Raw genomic sequence first — 19969 nt, forward strand, 5'->3', positions numbered from 1 at the left:
AAAGAGCAGATAATCATATGAATTGCATTTATCAACTCAAACACAGAGACATGTGTTCCTATCTATAAAGCTTCCCAGATTATTCTAACAGATACTAAGCCTGGAAACACCTGATTCTTAGGACCTTTCTGGTTCTGAAATTGTGTAGCTCTCAATGCTTCCTGAAAGCCAGTATACCTGTATAGATAAATGGGAGAACTTGACAAACTCATTAGTAGAACTAAGAATACAGACGAGTTTTTATAGTATATTAAAATTGACATCACAGCATTTAGAAATGCTAAAATCCATAACATTGGCAAGAGCAGATGCTAGAATATGGCAAAACCTCCTCAAAATTAAGCAGTTTTGTTAAGTGAACAACTGCTATAGGAAGTACACAGACAACAATGTGGGAGGGAGACAGGGAGCAACAGTGAGCTGATATAAGATAACCACATGTTGTCTTCTTGAGAGATTAGGAAAGAAAAAATGGAAGAGAGTAATTTAGGTCAAGTCCTACTAGAAGGGTGAAGTGTCATCCTCCATGGAGAGGGACCTATATTAATATTTTTATAGCTTTCGTGGGGATCAGGCCTCTAGGAAACTGAAATTCTATGGCCTTGTTACATTATTAAGGAGCCATGCTTTGACCTAGCTCTCTTACCTGCATACCAGTGACATTCAAAAGTCTCAATAAAATTCATGAAATGTAGTACTCTTTGGTAGCATTTTCCTAGATCTGTGATTCTTCTAAACACAAAGCAGCTGGGATACAGTGAATTCCGGAGAGTCATTGCAAAGAATATTCAAAATAAAAATCCAGACCTAACAATTCCTGTGTTAGAGATTAGTTGTACATGTCAGACTTATCCATGTGGGTTATAGGTGAGCTGAGATATTCAGATATTCTCAAATATTCTCAGATATACTCAGATATTCTGAGATAGCCAGAGTTACTAGGTTGCTCACTTCAGTCTGTGAGGTTTTCTCTTTTACCCCAGTGCTATTCCAATGTCATCTTATCTCAGCCGTGATTGTAAAAAGCATTGCTACATATGGTGGTCATATATTACTTGTTAGTTTGGGACTGAAGGATTCTTCAGAAAGATTTTGTCCTCCAATTCTGCTCTATGAGATCAAGTTCTTAATACTCTGTGCATGATTAAAGGAACATCTAATTTAATGCTGCATCAGTAAAGTAATTACATGATATTTTGCTAGGTGACATATGAATGGAATATGAAATAAAAAGCAGTTATCTCTGTTACAGTAAAATGCCAAACATTTGATATTATTTCAAAAGTTATTTGAATTTTTTTAAGGCATGAAATTTGTAAAAAATGCCCACTAACAACAACAACAACAACAACAACAAAAAATGCTGGGGTATTGTGTGTTGCAATATAAGGTTCATCGAAGCCTGGCTGTCATAGCATTTTTGTACTTCTTATAATGAGGCATTTGCTTTCCTTGATGTACAGCACAGATTAGGGTTTTGTTCATCTGGAAAAAAAGGTTTTATAATTACTGATTTTTGATGACTCTTTATATGAAAACACAAGACATAATTAATACAAGTGACTTAGGTACATGAGAGAATTATTCTATGAGGGTCATTAAAATTTTGTTGTACTTAGAACATCACTGTTAAAATTTTATTCAGCATTCTCTTATGCCTTCAAAGAATACTTCTATTCATTGTGTTTTCAATAATGCTGTCTACCACATTTCAAAAAGTTTATTCAAAATACTACATGCCAACTAATTTAATCAATTTTGCATGAAATGTGAAAGAGTCCATAGAAAATAAATGAAAGAGGGATATTGTTTTGAAATGGGGCTCTTCTCTAATATTCTCTAAGGCAATGCCCAATTTTCCATGTCACTTAATGCTGGCTGTAATATTGAATTATGGAGAGAATCTGTGGGGTTTCTAGTATAACTTTGTTTCATGGATTTCATCTATTATTCCAGAGCCGCCACAGAAGTTCCAAAGTCATAAATCCACATTATAGCTCAAAGAAAATTTGGCCTCTTCCTATATTTGCTTGCTGAACTGTTTTCTGGACAAAGTTCTTTATCAGTTACCTCAGTGTGTATTTATTTTTATATTGTGTACCTATGATCCCTAAATATGCCTTGTTACTTCTCTTTTTGTGTTCTATTAAAAATACCTTTGTGCATTATTTTTTTTCTGGATGGAAACTCGCTAATTTAAAATATTTATATAGATTCTTTTCCAAAAATCATGCAGTGTTTTGTTTTCATCATCTTATTTTGTCTTCCATGGTTTTGATGTTGGAAAATAAACACTGTGAAACAAAGGGTAAATGAGCTTAAGTAATTTTCTCAGCTCATAGAGACATACAATATGATGAACACCCAATGTCTTGGTTCCTGCCAGTGAGAAAAGATGCTGGTGTTGACTGGGAATCAAGATATAACAGGAAAAAATGTGTTACGCTAACAGAAGTAGCATGGTAATGTGTTGCAGAGACTGGTTATGCAACTAAATGTAATTAATATTGAATGCCCACTGTTTCAAAAGAGTTATAGTAAGGATTGTCACATCTTCAAAGATATAAAGCTATAATATCTGGTCTTTAGGAGCTCACAATTAAGTTGTACTTTTTTTTCTTAATCATTTTACAAACCTTGCCACAAATACTTTAGGATTACCAGAAATTGAGATCAGGGCTTTATGTCTATGGTAGAAAGAACTATCTCCATGTTAAGTCAGATTAACCCAATTGGTATATTCCTCACTGAATTTATATATAAAAAATTCCACATACTTCAGTTGTTGAATATGGAGTATCTAAGAGAAATAATTTTATATGACTAAAACCAAAAATGCAGAAACAACAAATATTTCGGATAAGGATGATAGACTATGTTCCATCTTACTCCTACTCTTGTTCTTTCTCTGGTAGAGAATTTGGTTTTAATTGTTCTTTATTTTAAAAGTAACTTTATTGGAGCACCTGGGTGGCTTAGTGGGTTAAGCCTCTGCCTTTGGCTCAGGTCATAATCTCACGGTCCTAGGATCGAGCCCTGCATCAGGCTCTCTGCTAAGCAGGGAGCCTGCTTCCCCCTGTCTCTCTGCCTGCCTCTCTGCCTACTTGTGCTCTCTCTCTCTGTCAAATAAATAAATAAAATCTTTAAAAATAACTGTATCAAAAACTAAGAGATATATTTTCATACATTAATATAGCTAGATATTGGATGGAAAGTCAAATCTCCTCCTCCTGGAGTCCTTATTCTCAAACCTCAGAGGTGGTAATAGCTTTAACATGTACATGCATATTCTTCCCCAAAATATCAAAGCACATACACATGTACATAGATATGTGTGTCTTTTTGCACTTACACTTACCTGTGTCCCTTGGTAAATATAAATTCATAATATTTTCCACCTGGACTGGTGGGCAATAAAACAGAACCATCAAAGCCCGGCCAATCTGAGCAGATGTCTTGGTGGTTCCTCACTATACTGAGGTTCACAAGATGGGCTCAGAGGAGAGGAGGCATTTGGGAGGCTTGGGCAACAGTGATTTACCAAAAAGTACAGAAGTTTTACTTCAGAATTTTAATAAATAGTTTTTCCACAACTGTGCTTAAAAGGCCAATACCAGCCCTATTTTCAATCATTTGATGGTTCATGCTTCTCCTCACAGTGCACCTGTGCCCGTGTTCTTGTAAAGACCACAAAAGCCCAGCATCAGAGTTATTTGTGTTGCCCCTTCTCTATCAGGTTTTTCATATTTTTAAGTTTGGTCCCTTGGAGTTGACCATGGACCATGGAGTTGATCATGGACTACATGCATTCATGAGGTCTCATGTCAAAACTATGAAGCAGTTGAAGTTTATTTCTAGAACATTCCTTTCACAATTCCCTCTGTTGTCCAGTGGGTCCTTTAGTCAAATTTTAGTGGGTCCATCCTCCCACTCAACCATTCCAGTGATTTTAATTATGTATAGCTTAATGTTTTTAGGCACCCCATATTTCATAGTATTTAATAAACAAAAACATATCATGTTGCTTTATTATTAGTGTACTTTTTATGTGTCTCTTCATTACAATATATTATCAACCCATGGATGGTAGGACTATAATTTAAACTGGTTTATATCTACCCAGGGCATTGCATATAAATGTCACTCGATAATGTTTGTGCATTATTCCTTCAGACTACATTGGTTATGCACTATCACAAAGCATCTAGAATGTTTACTTTTTATGCCTTTATATTTTATGTAGATTTAAAAACAAGGGATTTTGAACATTCCACTCAATTTTCACTCTGTTGATACATAGTAACTTCATGTCTTTCTCTTTATTTTCCTTTTTTTAAAATACATATGTACTTCTTGTACGGAAAGTGTAATCACCCTTCACTTAATATGTTCCAGTTTCAATCTGTTGTCTGCAGATCTTAAAATTTCTTCTCCATTATTTTCCTTTTGGGGGTTGTAGAATAGTTGGCATTTGTTGAGTATTTACAAGTCCTTTGCCAGGTACTTTGCATATATTATCTCACTTAGTACTGTACTTATTACTTATCTTAATTTGTAGAAAAGGACGCTAATGTTGGAAAAGTAAGATCATCTGTTCAAGGTCGCATAAATGTTAAGACCACAATTTGAATACAGGACTGTGCCTCTAAAGCTCTGTGTTTTTTGTTTTTTGTTTTTTATTTTCTTCATAAGAGCACTTAATTCTACCTACATGGTACTTTTCTGAGGATTAGGTGATATAAGTGAATATATTTTCTAAACTCTCAAACACTTATCCGCACATGGAATTTCTAACTCATACTTTATACTTTCTAACACAGTAAGGTGAATAAATTGGTGTGTAATGAATGCTTTAGGTGATCATGATTATAATGGAATTTTAAAAATCAGATGAAATGATATCAATGATTTGTTAGAGACCTAAAATCTAATCTTAACCCATTTCCTTTAAAGCCATGGCTGTCAAGATGAAACATCTCATTTCAGCAAAAGGTATTAAACATGAACATGTAACAGTAAAATCATTTCAGGGAACATAATAGGGTTATGGAATAAAATCTGAAATAAAATCTACTGTAGCATTAAGCCTTTTATTTGCTAAAAAATGGTGAGAATCCTATGGAATTCAGAGTTGCCTGTTGTTGTCATCACTTTCCCCCAGGTGTTCCAGATTGCATATGTGATTGTGAAAGCAGCGAACTCCCCTCGGCCTGGAAACTGGATTTTGGAACGCTCGCTTGATAATGTTGAATACAAGCCCTGGCAATATCATGCTGTGACAGACACTGAGTGTCTAACTCTCTACAATATTTATCCCCGCACTGGACCACCATCTTATGCCAAAGACGATGAGGTCATCTGTACTTCCTTTTATTCCAAGATACACCCCTTGGAAAACGGAGAGGTAAGAGGAGAAAACTCACCATAAGTACATTTAAGTAGGCCTGTCAGAAAGATGTGAATATATTAGTAATTAATGTCAGGGAGATTTTAAAATAGGATTTAGCAGAAGTATGCTTAAATGAGTTATTAAATAAAAAGGAAAAACCCAAGATGATTGGAATTTTAACTACCTTCATCCAGTATGTGTCTCCCAAATCCAATAAAGATCAGAAAAGTGGAAATGGGTTTAAGTGAGAAAGTCAATGATTAATTTCACATAAAGAGACTTTTTTTGACGGTGAGATTACTAATAATTGGATAAAGACGAGACTTTCACAGAAGCCTTAGATCTGTGTGTACTCTGGTCTCAAGATGGGGACAAAAGGGGTGAAATTTAGGGAGAAATATAGTTGATTTGAAGGGCCTAAATGAAAGGGAATTCTGTTGGGTTTTGCATGTTTTTTGGTTCTCATCACGTAAGGCTAGAGTTGGGCTGTTGTTTGTTTGTGGTCAGACTTCTTACATGCTTAATTCAAAAGTGTTCAGCTTCTCTGTAGTGTCTCGGACCCTTCAGTTAAGATTTTACATTTATTCAAGCCATGACTTCACTTGTTACCATCTGTGTGATCTCGAGCCAGTGACTGTGATCCCCTGTGCCTCAGTTTCATCTCCTATAAATTGGGAAAAATAATAACAGCTCTTGTTTCATATGATCATTAAGAAAATTAAATGAATTATTACATTTGAAGCAATACAATACTGTTGACAGACCTGTACTAAACATTCTGTAACCATTAACCATTTTTATAATTAAATAATAAGAATAATAACCATTATTGTTCATGGTAGTAGGAGTCAGTACTCCTCTCAAATACCCAAACCTTGACTTATTGAATCTCTTGGATTCCCTGCTATTTCCCTAATTTGTCTCCCTTCAATAGGTGTACTCTGGCTACTTTTGTCCTACATGCTTATATACATCTCAGTTTATTCTCAAATCTGGTTGTTGCTCCTCACATGTACACCAGAAGGTAGTATCATTTTTAATATTCACATTTCCGGTAAACCCATATTCATATTCTATTAGGCCCACGTCAGCCAGTCGAGGGTTATCTTTTTCAACACTTTCCAGGAAAGTTAGATTTTGGACATAAATTGATCACACTCCCTTTTGGCACTATTATTCTATGAATGTATACTAGTGCCTCACTGTATTTCAAATTCCATGTTCAAAAATATCAGTTTCGGGAAAGAAAAATTCCAAATGGTGCTCTCAGCAGAAATTTCAATCTGCCAAATGACAAGGAGTCAAATGCAGTGAGTCAAACAGCTGTTCAACCTGCTTTGTGCCCAGAGGCATCCGGTTCCTGGCCAGATTGGCCTGAGTATATGGGAGTAGGGAGGAAGTGCAGAGATAATATATTTGAGTTGAATTTTTATTATTTTTCCCCTGGATCTAGTGCTTACCAGAACTAATAATTATCTAATATTTATAAAGCTATTTTTTTACCTTGAAAAAATGATCCAATTCAAAAATTGGTTAAACAATATAAAATGTACCTACATGGATATATAATCTACAAGTGTACATGCATATCCCCAAAGCATGCTCTCCTTACATTGATGGTGGTTCTCCATCCTTTAGACCATGTCAGTCTGCAACATGGAACAAATACATTGTTTGTTTGCTTAGCTGGCTATATTGTTTTCACTCCTAGACAATCACTAGAAACCACTTGGCAATGGTGGCTATTGGGAACAAGTTACTCAAATTTCTCCATGACATTTAAGTCTATTTCTTTCTCATAAGAAAGTGGATATTAGGAAAAGAAAGTAATTCAAAATATTTAAAATGCAGTGGTAGTATTTAAGAGTAAGAATTAAATTCAGACCTCTTCTAAAATACCAGCCTCAATATATATAGCTTACTCTGTGAAATATGTTATTTTTTGGAATAAATGGATCCAGGGAAGATAGGTGAGATATATTCTTCCAGCTCACTGATAAAAAAAAACTGAGATAAGAATCCAGGTATCTAGGCCCCCTGACCTTCCAGACTGATGTTTCTTACATACTCTAGTAAGACTGGAAGTTGATTTCTTTTTTCTTTTTTCTTTTTTTTTTTTAAGTTGGTAATTGATAAACTCACGAGTTTAGAGGAGATAGAGATGCTGGATCCAGGACAAGTAGAAAGAGTCCTAATTCTGATTTGGACTAATTCACAATATAGAAGAATGCATATGAAATTAGAAAACTAGGTTCTGGTCTTACTTCTAGTTTTTGTGGGATCTTGGGCTGGTCACTTAATCTTTCTGAGACTGGATTTCTTTAATACATGAATTAGTTTAATATATAAATTGTCCTAGGACATCTTTGTGTTTTAAAGTAATATGGTTTTGGATATCATCTACAATATAACATGGGGAAATATTCTAAAATTTTTGGATGTTGGCCTCCAATATTTCCCAGACCAGTGACTGTGAAATAAATCTTACTATTATTAACTTTTCCTTGCAAAATGATGCTTTTTAGATACCACCTGAACCTGAAATATAATTATTAGTGCTTATGTTCAAAACTTCCCAGAGAAGTGAAGTCATACTCAAGTAAGAAAAACAAACAGACAAACCAGTAAATGCAAAATATATATGTATGTGTGTGTGTGTGTATATATATATACACACGCACTTATAAATCCTACAACAGAAATGTTTACAGAGAGTGACAAACTCTTCCAGGTGAGCCAGGGGAAGATCACTTCTGAGAATATAGGTAATCCAGAAACAACTTTTGGTATCTCACAATTTCAAGGCCAGTATGCAAATTTCTTTTCAGAATGGAGTATGGGTTAAACTAGGCATATAACAGAGTTTACCTCCAATGTTGATCGATATTTTTATTAGGTATAGAATTGTAGGGTTGCAGCTTTTTCTCTTTTAGCACATTTGGTCGTTTTCTGGTTCCCATTGTTAATATTAGAAAAGTTAGCTATTGCATAATTATCTATTTTCTGTTTTCTTTGATTTCTTTAAAGATTTTTATCTTTGTTTTTCAGTAGTTTTATTATGATGCTCCAGATATGCACTCCCCAATATAATAGTCACTAGCCATCTGGAGTTATTTAATTTAGATTTCATTAACTCAAATAGAATGAAAACTCAGGTCCTCAGTTGCACAACCACATGTCAGGTGCTCAATAGCCTGATGTGACTAGCAGCTACCACACTGAATTATGCAGACTAGAACATTTCCATCATTGCACAAAGTTTTGAGCAGCACTGATATAGATACCTTTTTATAACTGCATTAAGATTTATTTGGTTGGTATATTTGCAAAGTTACATCTTTCATTAGCTCAGGATATAATTCAACCATTAACTCTCCAAATACTTTTCCTTTCCATCCTGTCCCCTCTATAAATACAGTTAGTAATTTGGAACTTCTCGCTGTATATCTTACACTGTCTTTTGTATGCACTCATCCTTTTGGCCTTTGTTCTTCATTTTAGATATTTTCTCTGGTTTATTTCCATTTCACTAATTCTCTCTTTAGCCATGTAAAATTTGGTATTAAAACTATTAATAAGATTCTTAATTTCATTTATTACATTTATAAGTTCCAGGATTTATCTTTGTTTTTTGTTTGTTTGTTTTGTTTTATTTTTTAGATTTTTATTTATTTGACAGAAAGAGAGGCAGCAAGGGAGGAAATACAAGCAGGGGGAGTGGGAGAACAAGAAGCAGGCTTCCTGCTGAGCAGGGGACCCAGTGCGGGGTATGTGGGGCTCAATCCCAGGACCCTGGGATCATGACGTGAGCCAAAGGCAGAGGCTTAACAACTGAGCCACCCAAGCACCCCATAGAATTTATCTTTGTTTCATTTTCAAATAGTTTAGCATCTAGTTTTATATTGAAATATTATATATTTATATATATATTTAACAAGACTATATTTACATTTTTAGTATTCTGTCTTTATCTCATTGAACATAAAGTGACAATTATTTAAGAGTTTTTATTTGATAATTCTAATATCTGGCCTCTGTGAATGTATGTTATCTGATCTGATTTTTTTTTTTATGATTCTTACATCCTCAAGTTTCTGATTATTTTTGCATAACAGAAGTTACATTTTAAAATGTGTATGTAGAAATAATTTGAGTCCTAAGATATTGTGAGGATTTTCTGATGCTTCTGCCAGGCAATGGCAGTACAGATGACCTTAATAAATATCAGATGATTTTACTCATGTGTGGAATTTAAGAAATAAAACAGATGAACATAGGGGAAGGGAAGGAAAAATAAGTCAGAATCAGGGAAGGAGACAAACCATAAGAGACTTTTAATTCTGGGGAACACACTGAGGGTTGCTGGATGGGAGGTGGGTGGGGGATGGACTAAGTGGATGATGGATATTAAGGATGGACTTGGTATAATGAGCACTGGGTGTTAGATGCAGCTAATGAATCACTAAATTCTACTTCTGAAACTAATCATACACTGTAAGTTAATTAAATTGAATTTAAATAAAAAATGTAAAAAAATACAGTTTTAGTGAGTAAAATTCCTAGGACATAGATGATTCAAAGCTGTGCTGTAACCCTGTAACAGCTGCTTTAATTCCAGCTTACTTAAGGCTTCCTGTTTTTGGAGTCTAAACCAAAGTATGTGGGATTTACCAAAGTCCCACCCATACAACTCCTATCTTTCTAGTACACTAAGGCCGACAAAATGCTGCTTACTCTCTCAGCCATGGCTTCTAGACAGGGAAATGCCCACCAGACGGAAGCTGTCACAATATGACAATTACCTCTTTAGACGTCTTTCTTCTTGATAATGAGAAGGTGATTTTGTACCCTCTTGATAACTCCCTAATGACTTTAAGTAAATGTTTGACATTTTTCTTCACTTGGTCTAGCTGTTATCATTGGGTGTATTAACCCTAATTACAGATTCTACCATAAAAAGAAACATAGTCTCATATGCATTTTTTAAACAAATATTTTGGAATCATTTTAGATTTACATAAATACAAGAGGAGTGTAGAGAATCCCTATGTCTACTTTACCCTGCTCCACAAAAGTTCATGCCTTACAAAGCTACCATGCATCTGTCAAAACCAAGAAATTAATATTGATACATTACCTTGATACACTGATACATGATTTCATTCATGTTATCATTAGTGTCTTTTTTTGTTTTCTGGGATCCAATGTGGGATATCCAACTGAATTTAGTCATTGTATCTTCTTATTCTCCCCTGATATATGAAAATTTCCTAATTTTCCTTTATTTTTCCCTATCACTTTTTAAAAATTATTTTTATTAGCATGTAATGTATTATTTGCCCCAGGGGTACAGGTCTGTGAATCATCAGGCTTACACATTTCACAACACTCACCATTGCACATACCCTCCCCAGTGTCCATAACCTAACCACCCTCTCCCTACTCCCCTACCCGCCTAGCAACCCTCAGTTTGTTTTGTGAGATTAAGAGTCTTTTACGGTTTGTCTCCCTCCCAATCCCATCCCTATCACTTTTAAGAAGACTGGTCAAGTGTTTTCTGACGTATTATTCATTTTGCATTCTCTCATGTTTTCTCATGATTAAACTGGGCTTCTGGGGAAGAATATCACAGAGGTGAAACAGCGTTTTCACTTTATCACACCTCTTTCTTTGTATTTGTACATCTTTTGTCTATTTCCTTTTTATTGGCTTATGAGTCTTACTGTGATTTTGTTTTGTTTTGTTTTGTTTTGTTTTGTCTTTTTGAAAGAGAAAGGTGGGGAGGGGCAGAGGGAGAGAGAGCATCTTTTTTTTTTTTTTTTAATTGATTTATTTGACAGACAGAGATCACAAGCAGGCAGAAAGGCAGGCAGAGAGAGAGGAGGAAGCAGGCTCCTTGCTGAGCAGAGAGCCCGATGCGGGGCTCGATCCCAGGACCCTGAGATCATGACCCGAGCCGAAGGCAGCGGCCCAACCCACTGAGCCACCCAGGCGCCCCGAGAGAGAGCATCTTAAGCAGGCTCCATGCCCAGTGAGGAGCCTGATGCAGGGCTCAGTCTCAGGTCCCTTGAAATCATGACCTGAGCCAAAATCAAGAACAAGACACTTAACTAACTGAGCCACCCAGGTGCCCCAGTCTTATTGTGCTTTTAGGTAGATTTTTATTAGTGTCTAAATATTCGCTATGACTGGAAATACATTTTTTTTGACTAAGCATTGGTGATCATTTGCTTCCAGCCCTTCACAGTACCCTTTAAATATAAATTTAAGTCAGAGAATAAGAGAAGAACAAAGTATTTTTAAGACCCACCCATGAAACAAGGCATTATAAAATAAACATATCTCAATTTTATCACACTAATTAAGTAATAATGTTTATGTTATAGGTATAGAATATTTATAGAAAATAGTTTCCTATAACAAATATCAAATCTGTGGAGTCTAAGGTTTATTACATTGTTACTTGTCTGGAGAATTTTGGAGATGTGTCAAAATGTTTAGAAAATTTTAGAATATTATACTATAGATGAAAAGTCCATCATTTGAGACCTGAATATTACCTTAGGTAAATTCCTCATTGGTCTATTAAAATCCTTTAATAATATCTTTGAGTATCATAGCCCTCAACTTTAGCTTCTTCTGTATCTACACTTTAATACTGCCCTTTGTCCATGTCATTATTAGAAACTATTTGACTTTTCCTTCTGATCTCTTGAATTTTAGCAACATCATCTCTGCTTATTTCTTCTACTTGATTTGTTTTTCCAGCAACCCCCACTCTTTCCCCTCCACTCTCTGGCTTGGTCCCTTCTCTGCCCTCTACCTCACATTTCCTGAAAGAGATCAACAAATGTTGATCATGTGGATTCACCAAAAGGATACTTTAGGGCATATATTCCATCCCCTAGACAACTAGATTCAACTACTTCCAAAAAGGAGATTAGTCCTGCTGTCTAGCATCCTGGGCTTGCACCCAGAGGGGGAAGAGTTCACTCTGAGCTATGAGATGATCAAGTCTCAGGGCCTGCCAAAAGAGAGACAATAGAGGACAATGGAGGTATAATAATTTGACCCAGTATATTGTTACCCAAACTGTAAACAGGAAGCTTTAAGCAAAAGCCTTTAAGGATTTTTATTTTAGAAAAATTGTTTATCAGTAATGCCAAGAGAGGGCTTAGCAGGCAATGCCTTGCCTTATTTTGAGAATGATCCTGAGCTTCCTAATAGGAGTTGTAGTGTATGAAGCAACAGACTCCAGGGGCCCTCCATTACTCCATTACTTTGAGGCCAAAGAGAAAAACTTTGGTGGGAACATCTACATAGGTATACCTCTCCAGGAGTGCAAGAGGGAGTCAATTCCATCAAGAGCTATTAACTTAAGTGTTGCCTTTGCTGGAAACATCTCTCCCAAGTTGCTTTTGAGACCTGCTAATAAGAACCGCCATTTAGAGACACAGCTAAAGACCGTGCTTGCAGCACTGGTCCCCCTGAACTTGGCTTTACTTGGACATCATCACAGGGGGCATTTGCAAGAGCTATTTCTTGGTTCAGGCTTTATAATTCAGTAGATTTGGGAAGGGTTTAAGAAGCTGTAGGTATTTTTTAAACAAGTAGTCCTGGTGATTTTAGTGTTCCGCCTCCTCACTTATTGTTCAGCTATTTCCAGCCTTCCCAAACCTTGGAGAAGAACTGATCATCAACTATTTACGGAAAGAGTATCAGTCATTCTAGCTGCAATACTTCTAACTAAAGAGACTTGTGTTTTTCTGTCCGGAAACATGATTGGCTTTGCCTGACTGAGTCTCTGGGTGGGTTCAAGGTGGGTAAATAAAATTTGAGCTATAACTAGGTTGTGGATGGCTGAAGAAGTCGCTGAAAGAGGAGAATCACATAACTACTATTGACAAGGATGGGGATGTATGGATGGGGCACTACTTTAGGAGACCTACGATTAAAATCGTCATAAATGATTTTCTTTTCTATGAGATTCTCCCCTTTCTCTAGCTGGGATTATTCCTTTTTATTTCTTGGGGTTGTCAGTAGACTGCTAACTAAATATGCATGGTTACCATAGTAATTTTTGCTTCAATTTCCTCATACAGAGGAAAAGTTATTTACATATGATTTCCTCTCCTTACCAGTCTTCTGGACTGCAACTCAAATGGAACTTAGATTAACTTTGATTCTGCTTTTGAAACATGGCAGGCTTACATAAAAATCCCTGAGAAACCATCATTAATTCTTAAAGATATTTTTTTCCCCTGTAAACTATATGTAGAGCTTTGATACAATTCTGATTTCCTATGTGACAAAATTTTATATACACAGACAGAATATTTTTTCCTCTTTTCATCACCTGACATTATGGTGGTTCTTAGAACTGCAAATATTGGAGGATGAAGCAATGAACCCAACCACGTATTTAAAATTGTTTCTGAGATCTTTCTTTGATGTAGTATTGTTGAGACTATGGCATGATTGTCTGACTCAGTTTTTGTGAAAATGAGGAACAAGCCTTTCACAATTATCCTTGGAGTTGTTTCTTTTTGGAAAAGCATCCAGATACCACTAATTTGTTATGAATAGAAATCTAGGTAAGTACTTATTTAGGGTTTCAAACTCCCTTTCTCTAAAAATAATTCTTGTATTGACCAACATGGTGCCAGTTAGTATCTTGAACAACATGAGAAAGTACCTTATTACAGTGAGGTTCACCTGTCATCTTCCAAAACAGCAAGTTTCAACTCTAGTTAGAATACACAGAGTACTTGAAATATTTTGGAATTACACACACATAGAGTTCATAATTCATTTAAAAAACAGACCTTTGGAGTAAAGATTAAATTGAGACGACTGTGTTCTTCCTGTTGATCAGTTTATAGTCTCCCCTAGCAGTGTTGTGCTTAGAAAGTATTAGTAAATCCTTGTCAAGTTAATACAGTATTACTGAAAAATCATGAAGGCCAGAGAAAGCAAGCAAGAATGGAAGCTTGAGGAGGTAACACCAATACTTCAGGGCTTGTTATATCAGTGTTATGGAAGAGAATATACCAAGATGTGTTAAAATGAATAAACAGAAGAAATTTACGCTTCTATTAAGCTAGGTACGGTAGCACAGGGTTGTAGTAGAAGGCGCTGAAGTATAGCTTGCTGTCTTTTAGGGTATTCACTAGATTTGGCTTTCAGATATAGCTTTGCCATTGATTAAACATGGTGCTCAGACAGATGAGTATCTGGTGTGTCCCAGCTAGTTCACCTGATATGATAAAGATCAAAGTAGGTCCTTTATGGTACTGCCTCCTTTGTCTGCAGAATATGAGTCCCAAGTTCTCTAGTTCAACCATTAATACTGGTTTAAGCTTATCCCTGGTTGTGATGTGCCTGAGCTGGCTTAGCCTGGACTAAGACGAGGGTGCATGGAAGTAGCAGAGCCCTGCTCTGCTGTTTTGTATGATCAGCACTGTGGGTGGGGGGGGTGGGTAACTAAACAGGAATGAAAGAATAAGCAGTGCAATATCCATGAGCTTGCTGGAGTTGAAGGAGACAGAAGAATAGATGGAGGTGTCAAGTGCTGACATGGGTTAGTCAGGGGCTGGGAGCTTATGATAAAAATAGCTAACATTGATCGCACACTTGTTTTATGGCAGGCACTACTCCAAGGGTTTATAAATAGAAACTCATATGTGCTAATACTTATCTCATTTTATAGTTGAGGGAAATGTGGTATAGAGAAGTCAAATAATTCTCCTAGGCTTCCAAGCTAGTAATTTTTGGAGCTATGATTTGAATCCCGTGTATCCTCTGAGAACCAGAAAGGCACAAGAACAAAAATTTTCTTCTGTGTTCGGGATGATGACCTGAGCCAAAGGCAGATACTTAACCAGCTGAGCCACCCAGGCATTCCTGTAACTATATTTAAAGTATTTTATATTATTTTTGATCATTTTATTTTGAGCTTATTTTGTACTTTTATTATTTGAATACTATTCTGCATGTCTGCATTTAGTTGTTTTGGTATATTGTGTTCACATGGCCCACAGAAAATGTGATTATACAGACCACAATAAGGGTAACCACACTAAGAGGGGCCTTGTATCTTTTATCCCCCAGTTTAGATCGTTAGTAGCCCTTTTAGCTGTCTGAAAGGAGTTCCTCTAGAACTTAGAGTTTCCCTTCAAAGCTGAACCTCAAAAAACTAGTAGCAATGCAGAAGATCCACTGACCAATAGAACTTCTCAAGATAATACTACAAATTTATACACATGACTGTGAAAATTCTCCAGGATCTTAAGACAAGTTACTCTAAAACTTTACTGTATGAAATGGCTAAATAGTGAACGAATATTTTAAACACATAAGGAAGATGGTACAGGTTTTACTAAGAGAAGAATCCTCAAAACATATCTGGTTTGATTTTAATAAGAATCACATTTTAGGAGACATAATAGAAACTATATTAAGACAGTTTTAGAAAAAAAATATTAATTATAATTTCTATACATGATGGCATTAGCTATTCCATATAACTTGCTTCCAGGTGTGGTTATAGACTGAGTGTTCTAGACTGTGAGTGTCCCAGAGACTACCCCATATTAAATAGGTCAGTGACAAATAGGTAAGGTAAGATTTATCACCAGAGTATCTTAGGGACATAATTCACTGATTGTACGTGGGTGTCTTAGTTCAGGCTGCTATAACAAAAACACCATAGACCAGGTGACTTAAACAGCAAACATTTCTCAGTTCTGGGGATAAGAAGTTCAAGATCAAGGTGCCAGGATGTTTGGGTCCTGCTGAGAACTCACCTCCAATTTCCTCACATGCTAGAGAAGGCAGAGAAAGAAGCTTGTTAGTGTCTCTTCTTATAAAGAAAGGCACTAATCCTACATTATGAGAGCTTCACCTCTGATGACCTAACTATCCTCCAAAGGCCCTACCTCCAAATGCTGTCACATTAGGGTTAGGGTTTTAACATATGAATTTGGGTGGGACACAAATAGCTGGTAACAGTGCGTTACTCTCATAAACAATAGAGTATTTAAAGCATCATACAGGTGTTTGTTTTCAATCTCATGCTTTAATGCCCCATCAAAAGCCCTCTGAATATAAGAAAGTTTTACTTATTTTTCCATTTCCATCAGAAAATACACAGTGCTATACTCGACAGACTTGAGATCCATCATAATAACAGTTACTTTTTAAAAATAAAATTCTCAAAAATCCTAATACAGTAATCCTTTACTGAGGCCTTTAAAATTGACTATTAACATTAATAATAAAATTATATTTTTTGAAAATAGTTACCAATTTCATCCACATTATAAAAGAGGTAATAGAAAACAGGGTTTTAAATAACTTCGAAGCAATTCATTTCCACCAAAGTATAGACAATTATTTCAAATATTACATTTGGCAGAGATACAGCAATTCCCCATCATACAGGTAATTGTATTAAAAATATTAAGGAAAAGACCAGGTGAATTATTTTTTTGGTTCATCAAAACTTTCAAAAATTTGTGTTCTTTTATTTTGATTCATGATAATTCTTTAAAACTATTACTTTTATTATCCCTTAGGTAAAATCCTATCTGGACTTAATTGACATTATGTATCTCATTGTTAGAAAAAAAACCCTAAATTAACTAACCTCTTAGTCTTTTGGACATTTCAAAACTTTGTTTGTTTTGGGACACCTGTGTGGCTCAGTCGGTTAAGCGGCTGCCATCGGCTCAGGGCATGATCCCAGCATCCTGGGATAGATTCCCACATCAGGCTCCTTGCTCGGCAGGGCGCCTGCTTCTCCCTCTGCCTCTGCCTGCCACTCTGCCTGCCCGTGCTCTCTCTATCTCTCTGACAAATAAATAAATAAAATCTTAAAAAAAAAAAACTTTGTTAGTTTTGATCACAGTAAATTTTAAATTTTATTTTTTAGACAAGTCATATTTTTTGTATGAAAAACAGTATTTTCATACACTCCACTTTTGGTCGGTGCTAAAATCATTATCATGTAAGGAAATTCGCAAAGGACGGAATAAGATTTAATATTATACAGAACTTGTAGCTTATACATCCACTAGTTATTTTCTTCCATGTAAATATTATGGAGATATAAGTACATGAGTATTTAATTATGGTAGCACATTATAGAAGAATTTCAGAAAAGCTGGATGAACCAAGTTCCACTTGTTATATTAATTGCAACTTGTCATAGGAAACACCTATGTTAAAGTTCTCTGAGCTGAGAATTATAAATGTCAGTTATTTGGGTCTCAGTTCTAAAGCATATTGAGATTATAAAATTATGAAGTAGGAATAATATTTATTGTGTACCAAAAGAGGGAAAAACAACTATTAAATGTGCTGGACTTTATAAGAAGCACTTAAGAGCACTGAAATTCATCTGTGTCCTTTAAAACCAGGAGTGAAGTCCTGAACAAACATTCTGTGATGGAATAGCAGGTCATGCCCGATTTGATGATGTCATAGGGGCTAAGCTTTTCAGTTAAAATATAACCTCTATGGAGAGGAAGAGGATTAGTGAGTTAACTATTGTTATTGTTATAAGCAACGTTGACTGTAATAATTTTGTATATGGTACTTCATTGATTACAAAGCATGTGTCATACACTCTGCCGTCTCACCTTCACCAAAGCCTTGAGGACACTTGAAGCCAAGTATTTTTTTATTCTCATTTTGCAGATGGAGGTTAAATAACTTGTTTATGGTGGCATAGTGGTGAATGTTCAACATTAATCTCTGGTCCAGGTCCAGTTCAAGTCTTCTGATGGCAAATCTCATAATCACTTCATTTCCTAAACTGAACCCTGGGGTCCAATAAGCCATCTTCTAAATATGTATTTGCCATTGGTCACAAGGGCTGTGTGACACTGTAGATAATTAAGTGCCATCCACCATCTTTACTGAGAAGAACCTAAGGGTATATCAGAAAATCACTTTCACATGGGAAAGATAATCTACTATTATCTTTATTGCAGAAGTATACTCGAAAATCCAACAAAGGATCTTGAAGCTAATAGAATAAGCTCCTGATCCCTAGGGAAACTATTTCTACACTAGAGCCATCATCAAAAGTCCTTGAGACAAGTAACCCAGGAGTGGAATGGTTATGATTGCACTTTACAAGCAAACCTAAAAAGATACCAGGAGCTGCTTTATCAGGTCCCCTGCTATGAAATAAAAACAGGAGGAAAATCTACAAAGCATTCTAGCCTGAGGATGTGTACTATTTTGTATCATGGCAAACTGACTGCAGCCAAATGTATTTTCATTGAAAATATGTAAATGAATAACTTTGCTGAATTTTGCTACCTGGGACTCACGTAAGACATGCAATTTAAATTCTAATCATGGGTAGCAAAAGTCCTATGATACTCATTTTGTAAAGGAGAATGGCAACCTTGGCAAGACTACAAGTTAGAAAATTATATTCCCCTTGTGTAAATTTGCTCTTCAGCTTCATTCAGTAAGAATTATTTATTTTCTTATTCAACAGATAAGTGCCTTCTAAAACCAAACCTACTATTAGGTTGAACCATATGGAATTGCCAATATTTGACTATTTTTAGACAATAAATATGCAGTTTCATATGGCTTAAACTAATATATGCCAAAGCATGAATAGAAATATTTGCAGAAGTTTAAATTGTCCTCAGCATAACCTCACCTGTACACATTATTGTAGCAAAAGCATTAAAGGGAAATTGAGTCTCTTCAGCGAAATTAAAGTTTATAAGTATAAAATTTATACTAGTTGTTTTGTGAAGGTTTTTCCTTACTTTGTTAGTGATATGGTGAATAATAAGCTAAAAATGGGTCACCCTATGTTTGTTTCTTAAATTTTGGTGGAGGGGAGAATAACAAATAGCATTTTCATATGAATAATCAGGCATTACTTAGGAGCCCTGGATAACTATGTGGAAGTTGAAGGTTTATTAGTTACAAGTAAGAAGTTTGGGAACTGAGTTGTTTTGGCTCCTAGAGTGTACAGCATGTATGCACACGTCTGTGTTTTTACATCTGTACATTCCAGTACCCTTATATGTGCCGAATAATCACATGGGTAGATAGTAGTTGTATTGGAAGTGCTAGCTGCCACTTTCTTAGAGGCATTTCAAATATTTTTTTAATTTAAATTCAATTATCCAACACATAGTACACCATTAGTTTCAGATGTAGTGTTCAATGATTCATCAGTTGCATATACACCCCTTGCTCATCATATCACGTGCCCTCCTTAATGCCCATCACCCAGTTACCCCATCCCCTCTCTCCCGTCTCCTCCAGCACCCTCAGCTTATTTCCAAGAATCAAGGTTCTCTCATGGTTTGTCTTCCTCCCTGATTTCTTCTCATTCAGTTTTCTGTCCCTTCCCCTATGGTCCTCTGCACTATTTCTTATATTCCACATATGAGTGAAACCACATTTCAAATATTTTTAAACTTGACATCCAGTTTATAGAAGTTATTCACTATTTTGTTCAGGATGAATTACCTTATTGCAAGACTATTGGTGAAAATTTTTGAAAATTATGTTAAGGGTGGAAGATCTTTTATTGTTTTT

The 19969-nt window shown here is 35.7% G+C and overlaps 1 protein-coding gene across 1 annotated transcript in view; it reads left to right on the top strand.

The window, feature by feature from the left end:
* Positions 1 to 19969, top strand: part of LOC111147662 (laminin subunit alpha 2) — a 502086-nt gene that overhangs the window by 48712 nt on the left and 433405 nt on the right. The window contains exon 3 of the mRNA XM_022503866.1: positions 5162 to 5404. Within this exon, the coding sequence (XP_022359574.1) occupies positions 5162 to 5404 (243 nt within the window). The remainder of the gene's footprint in view (positions 1 to 5161; positions 5405 to 19969) is intronic.

The sequence above is a fragment of the Enhydra lutris genome, unplaced genomic scaffold (genome assembly GCF_002288905.1).
Source record: "Enhydra lutris kenyoni isolate GAN:26980312 unplaced genomic scaffold, ASM228890v2 scaffoldscaffold17, whole genome shotgun sequence".
In the NCBI taxonomy this organism is placed as follows: Eukaryota; Metazoa; Chordata; class Mammalia; order Carnivora; family Mustelidae; genus Enhydra; species Enhydra lutris.